This window comes from Dromiciops gliroides, chromosome 5 (genome assembly GCF_019393635.1).
Source record: "Dromiciops gliroides isolate mDroGli1 chromosome 5, mDroGli1.pri, whole genome shotgun sequence".
NCBI classification, from domain to species: domain Eukaryota; kingdom Metazoa; phylum Chordata; class Mammalia; order Microbiotheria; family Microbiotheriidae; genus Dromiciops; species Dromiciops gliroides.
The window spans coordinates 242,723,436-242,735,758 of NC_057865.1; the positions used below are offsets into that span (position 1 = coordinate 242,723,436).

Below are 12,323 nucleotides of genomic sequence, written 5' to 3' on the forward strand. Positions count from 1 at the left end.
ACTCAAGTAATGAAAGGTTACCACTTTTGAACAAAAACTTTGTAGCCCAACAACCCAATCCAATTTAATTAGTAATTCCTAATGATGACCTTTGTTGTTGTTATTTAGTTGTTTTCTCAGTCATGTCTGACTCTTCATGACCCCATTTGGGGTTTCCTTGGCAAAGATACTGAAGTGGTTCGCCTTTTCCTTCTCCATCTCATTTTACAGATGGGGAAAACTGAGACGAACAGGACAAAGTGACTTGCCCAGGGTCACACAGCTAGTGTCTGAGGCCAGATTTGAACTCATAAAGACAAGTCTTCCTGACTCCAGGCCTGGCACTGTATCCATTGTGCCACCTAGTCGTCCAATAATGACCTTTGGAGACAAATAAAAGTCTAGTGTCTATCCATGTGAAAGCTATAATGCTTCCTAAGTCTTCCCTTCTCCAGGCTAAACAGCCCAAATTCTTTCAACTGATTCTCACATGGCACAATTTTAATTCTCTTTACCACCCTGATGGCTGCCCTCTGGATGCCCTCTAGCTTACTGATCCTCTCCCTAAAATGTGGCACCTGAAATTGAACCCAACACTTTGGCAAATGATATCTGATCAGGACATGGTGCAGTAATGTCACCCTCTTAGGCCCAGACAGTGGCTATGATAGACTTTTTTTTTTTTTTGCAGGGCAATGGGGGTTAAGTGACTTGCCTAGGGTCACACAGCTAGTAAGTGTCAAGTGTCTGAGGTCAGATTTGAACTCAGGTCCTCCTGAATCCAGGCCCAGTGCTTTATCCACTGTGCCACCTAGCTGTCCCCCATGATAGACTTTTGCAACCTATCATTAGAAGGTGAACTTCTATCTTATAATACTTCACCAACTGGGTATCTAATTGGCATGCATCACTGGGCTTTACAGTCCTCCAAGGTAAAAAGTATAGGTTTCTTTTTGTTTGTTTTCTTTGAATTGAATTAAAATATATTGGAGAAAAATACCTGTTCTTCCTTCTACCCAGGTTGAATTTCTTGAATCTCCACTGATGCTGGTGACTGTAGCAACATACTTTCTTCCAGGCACCAGATCTGTGAAAGTGAATTCTTTGGCTTCCTTGGCTAATGCCTTGTGGATGAGTATAAGATCCCTGTCTGCTAGTGAGATGACGTATTTATCCCATTCTGCTAAAGGGGTCAGCCACATGATGCTCAGAGAGGATTCATTGGCGTGCTTTACTCGGAGCTGCACAACGGGCTGTGGAGCTTTGGAAAAAGCAAAGGATAAACATGTTGGTAAGAAGCACACATGAAGTGATAAGAATACTCATTGATTGATGAGAAGGTGACAGGATGCCCAAATCCGTACACTGCTCCCTTCCATCCATAAGAATATTCCAGTTCAACAAGTTAGTGTGGGGTTTGGTTTTAAAAGTGAAAGGGTAAGCTTTTCTGGTTGTTTAGTCATTTAAGTTGTTTTGTGACACCATTTTTTTTTCCTTGGGGCAATGAGGATTAAGTGACTTGCCCAGGGTCACACAGCTAGTAAGTGTCAAGTGTCTGAGGCCAGATTTGAACTCAGGTCCTCCTGAATCCAGGGCCTGTGCTTTATCCACTGTGCCACCTAGCTACTCTCCACCCCCCACCCCCCAATCTGGGGTTTTCTTAGTAGAGATACTGGAGTGGTTCGCCATTTCCTTCTCCAGCTTATTTTACAGAGAAGGAAAGTGAGGATAACAGGGGTAAGTGACTTGCCCAAGGTCACACAGCAAGTGGCAGATTTGAACTCAGGAAGACTAATCTGCCTGACTCCATGCCTGTTGCTCTAATCACTGTGCCACCTAGCTGCTCCTGTGGTCTGGATAGAAACATGGAAATTTTACCTAAGTCACACACATTTGACATACAAATATAGCTGAGATACTTCAACGTACATTATGTATTTGGATGTGGGCTTTAGGAAAAAAATCAATGAAGTAAGCCAATATGCTAAAATGTTCATTTTATCCTTTGGATTACATGTTTCTAAGTCATTTGGTTGGAGGCATGGGGGGAGGTCATAGGGTGCCCCAAACTGTATCCATCTTTGTCCTGTGAAATATTGAAAATAACTGTGAACAACCTTACATGGTGGGCATCAGAAGAGATGACTGGCACCCAAATAATTGCCCCTATCATCTTTTCTCTCTTGCCACTCTTCTCAGAAGGGCACTAAATCAATGAACTTGTTGCAGTTCTTTCCTTTTGCCCAGATCTCATTTAGGAAATCTGATCATTTTTCATTCAGTTTTTGGAGAACTTCCCGGTCGTTGCTTACATGTTCGACCTTGGCAGCGAACGGTGTTCTTCAGGCCCCCACTCTCAACAGTGACTTCTATCTCATACTGCCTTCCAGGTATGAGCCCTAGGTCATGGATGTCAAAGACCTTTGCATCTTTCCCCACTGTTGTGTTCAGTAGCACAGAGGAACCATTGAGCAGCACGATGCGGTATAATTCCCAGTCTCCAATAGGAGGCAACCAGCTCACTCTCAGGGACCTCATCCAACCATTATTGATTGCCTTCAACTTGGTAACTTTCTCAGGAACTGAAATACAAGGTGATTTAAAAGGAGAAAAAAATAAGTAAGGAATCCATTTGGGATAGGGAGAAAGGTAGAAAACATTAGAGGAATAAAAGAAATTCTGACTTTTAATAGGCTTTCCTCCTATTAATGGATTGTAAATCAATGTAGATTAGCACTCCATACAGAAAATTCCTTACTTTGGAAAATTTAATGCTCAATAAACTTATTCTTAACCAACTCTAGTACAATTATCCCTTCCACATCACAACTTTCCCCATTGCAGTTCTGATACATTGTAGATCAGCATAAGAAATTAAATGTGAATTTTGGGGGAGTTTTGCAGAAACCACAGATGACAAGCAAAGGCTAGCAGATGACACAGAAAAAGTTTAGAAACTCAGAAATGCACAAAATATTTGTATAGTACTGTATAATATCAATTTCCCATAAAAGAAAAAGAAAAAATTCAGTTTTCTTCCCTGGTGTGAAGGGAAGGCCCAAAAAATTTTTCCCAGGTGGTGGTAGGGATTGTGGTGGGCACTACACCCCTAACCCCTCTGATATAGAAGGGAAAACTATAATCAAATATGCAAATTACCTGTATTTTTAGGGGTGGGGTCAGAGGGTAGTATTACTGTTATAATTCCTTTCACTTATGTAGGTCTCTGATTTAGTAGGTGATTACTAGGGAGTTGATTGAGGCACACAGAAGTTAGTGGCTTGGCCAGATAATGTATGAAGACAGATTTGAGCCAGTGCCTTCCTAATTCAAAATCTTGAATTCTATCTAGAAGAATACTACTGCAACATTTTTTATCATTTAATGAAATGTACAATGTTTATCACTGGAGTCATGCCAACATTATTTCTAGCATGGGTACATTGTTAAAGATGACATCTTATAGAGGAGATCTTGAATGTTTGTGGTCATTAAATATTCTTTCCTTCTTGACTCCCACAGGTATTCAGAAGTTGAACACAAAAATTTATTGCAACAGTCAATTTTGATGTCCCCATTCATTATCTCATCTCCAGTAGTGAGGAGGTGACGTCGTTAGAAATGTACAATTTTTAAAAAAACCAATGAATTTCACAAAGTGCACATCTTCACAGTCAAAAAAAGGAACAAGAAATCATCCTTATAATTCAAGACCCAAACCAGGTTTCCTGAATTATTCAGGTAGATGATATAATCTCCCACTTTTCTCTGAACCTTAAGACCTGGTTTAAATATATACTTTTTATAGTATGGAATAATTAACTTACCTTCCATGTCTCTCAATGACAGCCCAAAATAGCAACCTGATCTGATTAAAAAAATAGGTAACCAAATTCCATTTTTGAAGTTCAAGGTTTACCTGTTCTCCCCATTGTTGTTTTCTGAGCAGAGAGTTCACCGCTGATTGTGTAGACAGTAACCTGATATAGGCGTCCTGGAGTCAAGCCCTCAAAGCGGGCTTCAGTTGCCCAGGCTTCTTCAGTTTTAAATTCTCTAACACTTCCTTGATGAGACAATGTGATATTATAATAATCCAGGTTTCCTGGTGGTCTTTTCCATTTGACTTTTAGAGAAATGCCACTATTCTCATTAGTTACCAGCAGATTTGATACTTCCACTGGGGCTAACAACAATGAAGAAAATCAAAAGATTTAAAGTTAGAATTTGTTTTTTATGGCTTATGTTTCTCTTTAGCTAATTAGTAGTTATTTATCTAATTAGCATTTTGTTATAGAAACAAAAATGACACATGATAATTCAAATAATTATCAAATAATAATGAAATATATAATAAAATATAAAAATATAAATAAAATAATAAATTATCAAATAATTCAAAGAGATATACTTTATTCTCATACTTGAGCATGTAGGATTCATTTAATAAATATTCACTGACTGATAAATACTTCATTGTTATAGAGAAAATCCTAATTCGTTTACTGAGAGAGTAAAGAAGTAGGTATGAAAAATAAACCCTGTATTTTTGTATTCATTCATGAGTTTGACATCTGTGATGTCATTTTAGCATAGCAATATGGTAAAATCTCACAGTTTCTCTTTCCTCCATTTCTTATCTCTGGTCCATTTTTGGACCTAATGTTTTAAAATAAAAATAAGTATAAATTAAGAAGATGATTTCATCCTGGTTTGCCAATGGGACAGGGATTTCCAGCTATCTTTTCCTCTAAATGTATACCTTTTAAGGTTTATGTTACATTTTATATGGAAGTAACCTTACACCATCATTGAAGTCTAACTTTGATGCCTTATCATGGCATGCATTGTGGTTCCAAGGCCATGTCAGCAGAGCACAAGCTCTGGCTGGTCCTTCCAATTTTAGAGTTCAAGCACAAGCCTGACAAGGAATTCTATTTCAGTCATCTGAGAACTAGTTCTCCTAAATTCCTAAAGGCTTATAAAGAGGCTGTCTACAAAGGTGATACTTTTCTTTTTTTTTTTTTTTTGCTCAAAATCTGTCTTATCAGTTCACAAAGGGCTTATGATCAGAATAAGTGCTTATTGCCAAAATCAAAGATCATTGAAACAATTGAAAAGAATGTCAATTTCTACACGTGAGCAGAAATGCTTACATGGTATGATTTATGGGCAGCCAAATATTTTCCCTGCCATCTTGCTATAGTGCCTGAGAATCTATCATGGTATATCTACCATATAGGTATCAACTATGACTATAGCATTAGTTATTGCTAAGCCATTGTATCTCTTGGATGTTTCCTTAAAATAGGGGTTTTTAATTTTTTGAATCATGGATCCTTTTGACAGTCTGGTAAAGCCTAGAGACCCCTTTTTAGAGTAATGTTTTTAGATGAATAAACTAAAATGCATAGGCTTATAAAGGAAACAAAGTTTGGGAAAATGAAGATGTAATTTTTTCTCATCCAAGTTCACAGACCCTTTGAAATCTATATATGTACCTTTTGGGGGTCCATGGACCCCAAGTTAAGAATCTCTGACTTAGAATATGCATCTAAGAAAAGTATTTTCAGAGAGCAGGGTGATGAGTTATGTAAGGGTTAATGAGAGGAGCCTGGAGGCTTCCAGAAGAGAACTAGAATACATAGAATGCTATAGGGGAATACCCTGGGTCATCCCAGAAGCAGCATGAAGTGACTGGGTGCTTATGGAGGGGATGCTGAAAGCTGAAATAAGGATGCTGAAAGAATGGGGAAGAGGAATGCTTACATACTGTGATAAGAGTGCTGACACATTAGATGGGTTCACATAAAACCCACAAAATTTCACTTAAAATTTTATCCTGCCTTTAGAGCAATTCAAATCAAGAAGTATTTATTTAAGGCCTACTGTATACTACAAATTAGGACTAGAAAGAAAAAAAAAAACAAAATAGTTCCTAGTTCCTCCTCTCAAGATGCTTACTGAGGGGAACAACAGGTATAATAATAGTTAAATAAAAAAGAATTTCGACTGCCCAGTATAAGCATTTCAGTAGAATCTTGAAGGGATCTGGAGAGTCTAAGAGGCTGAGATGAGGAGAGAGAACATTCCATACAGGACTGCAAAGTCTAGGAGGTGAGAAGGGAATATCACGTATAGGGGAACAGCAATAGGATAGCTTTCAGATGTGGGGGAGTAATGGAAATTACTTCTGTGCTTTAGGAATATCAGTTTGGCCGTTATGTGGAGGATGGCTTAGAAGGGGGTGAGACTGGAGCATTAGGGGAACCTAGTGAAAGGAGTGATGCTTAATAAACATTTGTTGATTGATCGAGAGTATTTGGGGTCTCTAGTAGGGTTAGTCAATGTTATTCTGTCCTGGGGTATTCTTCCTAAGTTTAGTCATCAGAGGATGTCATCACAATTTCTTGGTATGAGTTTTTTAGTCGTCTGGGTGGACTTACCTGTCCTAATTAATTTAGACCTGTAATTCTGTAACCCCGCTGCTTCAGTTATGATTGTGAGGTTATAGAGATGGCCTGGTGTCAGTCCATGAAAAGTGTAGGTAGTAACATGCTTTTCTGTAATGACGTCATGAACTATTCTCCCTTTATCCAGTAACATCACCCTATATTGATCCACATTCCCAGAACCCGAGGACCAGGAAACCTGGAGAGTATCAGTCTTGGTGGAGACTTGGATAGCTTTCACTGGGAACGGCACTGGTGGAATAAAAAGCGGTTACAAAGTGTCAAAGGTCATCATTTCCGCATATAATATACACATAACATATGGAACATGCTTTCCTTTATCCCTGCCTGCTATCTCAACTGTGCAACATTGTAATGTAAGTGAACAATTTCGCAATTTCAGTGAGAAATTCACTTGACACGAGGCTGACTCTCATTTGTAACACTAACTTCATGCCTGTTGAGCTTCAGTTTCCATATCTGTAAAATGGGGGTAATAATATTTGCACTATACACTTCATAGGCTTATTCAGTGGAATTCATTTTGTGAATCTTAAAGTACTATAGAAATGTGAATTATTCATATTGTTAATAAACCTTGCTATAATAAGACATGGAACAACTTTATAAATGAAACCACCTCCTTATGTAGGTTTATCAGGAGCTAAGTTTTGGATGGAGTCCAGGAAAGATCTGCCTTATATGAAATCTCTTCTACATAAAATTGTCTTAACATATACTCAAGTACTCAAATGGATTTGTGATCTTATTGGTTTGAAAGTTCCTTCTAACAAAATAGATCACGACTCATTCATGCTGGTTCATCTTCTGCCATTCTCCTCTATGTCCTCCCATAAATGTGCCATGGGGGAAATTAATCTAATATGCTAGAGACCTCCCTTGATTTTTCCTGACATTGCAAGGGTACAAATGGGTTACCCTGGCTGTCCATTTTTCATCCCTCACAATTGCTACATGACCAATCTATCTTTTCTTCCTGTCACACCATTAATTCCTTGATGACATGGTTTACTTCTTTTTTTTTTCTTCAAAGTTGTACATTATTCATATGTTTCAACCTGCTTGTGTGCCCTTCCACTGCCATCTGTGTGATATTCACTTAACATTCTTTGGAGACTATCAAATTCTATAACTTGCAGCAATACAGTAACATTATTAGAATCTTGGTATTAAAAACATGGGCCTTGGGGCAGCTAGGCGGTGCAGTGGATAGAGCACCAGCCCTGGAGTCAGGAGGACCTGAATTCAAATCTGGCCTCAGACACTTAACACTTACTAGCTGTGTGACCCTGGGCAAGTCACTTAACCCCAATTGCCTCACTAAAAAAAAAAATAAAAACAGAAAAACAAAACAAAAAAAAGGGCCTTTTCTTTCTTGGGAAGCTTGGGGTCAGTAGAAGGGATTTGTAATTTCTCAAGGTCAGTTTAGCTCTCTCTCCTTTTCTTGTAAGAATCATTGTCCATTTATACTATTTATTCCAGATACAAATACTGATGGACAAGCTCTGTAGGTTAACCATCAAAGAGCATCTTGTAGTCTAGGAAATAGGTAGTTTTTATCCGCTTGGTCTCTCCTGAGTGGTTAAAGATGTCTTCTAGGAGCCTCTGCAAAGTTTTAGGGCTTGATGCAATCAAAACAATGTAAAACTCAAAAATGAATATCAGGAGGACTTCAAGATCTACTAGAAATTCTTCAAACTTGACTCTGTACTGGAACTCTTCCATCAAAGTGGCAAATATTTTTGGTAAGCATACACTTACCCATTTTATGACTCATCTTACTACTTATGACTAGGGAGTCATTGAACAAGGTTATTTATGTTATGCTTTTCAAGGGATCTCAGATGATTTTAATGTATGTATGTATGCGAGCCACCTTGATGAAAAAAATGACCTTTTTACCAAATCATATTATTTTTCAAAGTCAATAAGCAATGATAATAATCTTATATCCACTACTCTTTCATTAAATTGTGAAATGGGAAAGATGTGGTCTATTGTTGAATATTTCTTACAAAAACATCTTTTCTACTCATAGAGGATGCCTTGGGTTTGTGTATAGATAACTTTCATAAAGATCGTGTGCAAATGGGAAAGTAGGTATGTATCAATGAGTAATTATTGATGTTCTCTCAGTTAGCTTTTAGGTGGTAGTAACAAGGTGAGATCTTTTTTACCCCTTTTGTATGCTTTTCTGCTTCAAATACTCTCAATCTCTGAAAGTCTTTATAATTGCCTTGCCTCCAATTCAAATCTCTTTTATACACACTTTGTTCTTTTAAAGTACATTTTCTATTTTCCCTTTAAGCACATCTGGGACTGCTATGGAGAGTTCAAATGCCATGGTTTCATCAATCCTTGATGGAGAAAACAAATTGTTATAATTATTTTTACAAATATTTTCTGTTTTTCTTCTGTTAGTTGTCCATCCATTGTCATCCTTGAAGTCACTTTTTTTAAAAAGATGGATGTATTGCCAGGCTTTCTGAACTGGTTTTACCCTTCACTTCTCATTGCTCTGTGAGATGAAACGGCTCAGAATCATCTGTCCTCCTCCTTCATAAAATTTTGCAGATGAGTTTACATTCTATCCTGGTGTTGTCTTTGGCAGCCTTCTCTTTTTGGCAAGTAAGTCAAAGTGTCAAAACGTTTCTTGACTGAGGTACTTTCTGAGCTCTTTTTATTTCCTTTATTACTACAAGTAATTTATATTGGTTAATTAAAAAAAATAAGACTATTATAATTGTCAATGTGATTTTGTTTCCAATTCCCAATTCCCTTGTTGTAATAGTTCAGGATTGAGTTGTTTCAAAGTGTATGCCATATATTTTTCTCATTTTTATACCTCTTCTTCCTTTTTACTAACTGATATTAACTCTGACAGGATGATGGCCTGACTATACATGAATAACTAATTCAAGGATATCTCCCACACCAATAACAAGTCATTTCCCACTTGTCAAAATATAATCTATTTCATTTTTGTGGTATTATTTGGTACTTATCATGATCAAAGCCTACCAATCATTTTCCTAAAGAAAATACTGATGATTCAAAAGTATGAGGCTTCTGTGGAATCTATAAGTCTCTTTTATTTCATCTTCCTGAATCATGCTTTCCCATATATTTCTCCCCATATTCATTGTTTTTCCTCCCTTGAATTAAAGTAACAAAATTATTGGAATTTATTGTTTTGATTTGGAATGTATTGTCCAAGATCTTTGTAGAATTTTTCTACCTCTTCGTCTTTAGCAATGGATAATTGTGCATAAGCTTTTTGCAAATATCTATCATTAGTATTGTAATTTATGATGGCCAAATATTCCATGAAATAATGTTTCTTTTTTTTTAAATAATGTTTCTTATTGCCTTTGGGTATATGATAAACAACAACAACAACAACAGAGGTGGGAAAGTATGTAGAGTGATAGATAGATGAGGATGGAATGGGGTAAGGAGTATGGGTAGGGAATCTAGGAGTCCATTTTGGTGAGGTAAACACCATAGAGTTAAGTAATTTGAGATAAAGCTGGAAAAATAAGGTGGTCCCAAAATGCTGAGGAAATCCCTCAAAAGAATTTGGAGATTTAAAGGATCAAACTTCAGCTCTTACAAGCTTCTGGGAGCCCTGGTAAGTCACCTTCTCTTTGGAGAGCATGAACAACCTCTGCCAACTGCTTTCTTTGTCTCTCTAAGTAGTACCTATGAACCAGTCTTCCATTTAGCTTCAACTTCCTTATTTCTTCAGGTCTCATTTATAGCAAAAATGTTAAGATTAATAGGATGCATCTCTTCCTATATTTGATTTTTTTAATATTTATTTATTTAGTTAGTTAGTTTTTTTAGTGAGGCAATTGGGATTAAGTGACTTGCCAAGGGTCACACAGCTAGTAATTGTTAAGTGTCTGAAGCTGGATTTGAACTCAGGTACTCCTGACTCTAGGGTCGGTGCTTTATCCACTGTGCCACCTAGCTGCCCCTATTTGATTTTTTTTTAAGTGAGGCAATTGGGGTTAAGTGACTTGCCCAGGGTCACACAGCTAGGAAGTGTTAAGTGTCTGAAGCCGAGTTTGAACTCAGGTACTCCTATGTGATTTGCTCATAAAGCTAGTTCAGCTAAAGTGTTATGTGAGGTCTGAAGGGGGAAAGGTCATCACTTTTGAAGGAGAGCAGTGAAAGTTTACTGAAAAAGGTGCCATTTGAGTTGAGTATTAGAGAGACAAGATTTTAATAGGTAGGGAGCTGGTGGAAGGAGAGAGAAGAGTAGGTGGAAACCATCTCATCTAGGAGGTGGCACATTGGATAGAATGTTGAACTTAGGAGTTAGAAAGACATGGGTTCAAATCCTGCCTCAAGTACTTACTAGCTATGTGACCCTGGCCAAGTCACTTAACTTCTGTCTGGCTTATTTTCCTCATTTGTAAAAATGGGATCAATGATAGCACCTACTTCCCAAGGTGGTTGTTTGGATCAAAAGCAAGGTTTCAAACAAAATGAGATCAGATATTATAACAAAGGACAGGTGTTTTGGGGGAAAGATACTAAACTAGGATTTTGGATATATTAAATTTGAAGCATCAATTCGGATGAAGGTTCCCTGTGGGTAGTTGGAGATACAGGATTGGAATGTAGGAGAAAGGTCAGAACTAGAGACATAGGTCACACTAACCTTGTACAACTTGCTTAGTTTCCTTTGGCCTCAATTACTTCCTCTGTAAATAACATGAATGGGCTAAATGACATCTTCTGTCTCTATAGGCTCTAATGTTCCATGATTCTGAGTGCTTAATATTTAACAATGTGTAAGCAGGTCTTACCGGTAGATCCATTGATGTGAATTGCAGGGCTGCTTTTATTTCCAGAAATAGCTTGGATGGCAAAATAATATTTGCTACCAGCAGTAAGGTTGAAAAATGTATTTTCATCTAGTAAAGTACTTCCTGGAATTACAGTCCCCTGGATCTTCTGGTTCTTGTTATTGAACAACTGTAGCTCATATGAATCAACCTTTCCCAAAGATGGGGTCCACCAAACGTGCAAACTTGTGGAAGTGGTCTTGTCCATATCAACTTCAAACCTTGCAGGAGATAAGGGGGCTGTGAAGAAAGTAACAAAGAAGAGACCAAGGATCATGGGCTTGTGCCAATATAATAGGGGTTCTTAATCTGGGGTCTGTGAACTTGCCTTAAAATGATAGTTTGATAACTTATTTCAAAATAATTGGTTTCCTTTGCAACTCCATGCATTTTATGTTATGTACATAAAAACACAGGCAGCCAGGTGGCGCAGTGGATAGAGTGCCAGGTTTGATGTCAGGAAGGCTCATCTTCCTGAGTTTAAATCTGGCCTCAGATACTTAGTGACTGTGTTACCCTGAGCAAGTCACTTAACCCTGTTTGCCTCAGTTTCCTCATCTGTAAAATGAACTGGAGAAGGAAATGGCAAACCACTCCTGTATCTTTCCTGAGGAAACCCCAAATAGGGTCATGAAGAGTTGGACAGACAGAAAAATGACCACACACACACACACACACACACACACACACACACACACACACGCACACACGCACACACGCACGCGCGCGCACACACACAATTCTGAGAAGGAGGGTCTATAGGCTTTGTCAGATTGCCAGAGCGGTTCATGACACGCAAAATGATTAAGGATTTTTGCATTGCAAGAATTCTCTGCATTATTGTTTATGTGTATTTATAACTGGCTGTATACTATGGTAAAAAGAGCTTTGGTGACAGAGATGGAGATAATTTGGACATGGAAGCCTTGGGCTTGCAACCTGGCCTTTTTGCGCATCCTTGGACCAATCCACTTTCATCAATCTGGTCCCCAATTTTCCTTCTATGAAACAGGCTGTT

At 38.0% G+C, this 12,323-nt stretch overlaps 1 protein-coding gene across 2 annotated transcripts in view; it reads right to left on the reverse strand.

Moving 5' to 3' along the window:
* The window catches only part of PTPRB (protein tyrosine phosphatase receptor type B), a 161,650-nt gene that overhangs the window by 75,460 nt on the left and 73,867 nt on the right, over positions 1 to 12,323 (reverse strand). For both annotated transcript variants that reach the window (XM_043965208.1, XM_043965207.1), the window contains 5 exons: positions 11,267 to 11,545; positions 6,423 to 6,680; positions 3,899 to 4,162; positions 2,292 to 2,561; positions 980 to 1,240 (listed from right to left, as the gene is read on the reverse strand). In XM_043965208.1, coding sequence (XP_043821143.1) covers positions 980 to 1,240; positions 2,292 to 2,561; positions 3,899 to 4,162; positions 6,423 to 6,680; positions 11,267 to 11,545 — 1,332 coding nt within the window. The remainder of the gene's footprint in view (positions 1 to 979; positions 1,241 to 2,291; positions 2,562 to 3,898; positions 4,163 to 6,422; positions 6,681 to 11,266; positions 11,546 to 12,323) is intronic.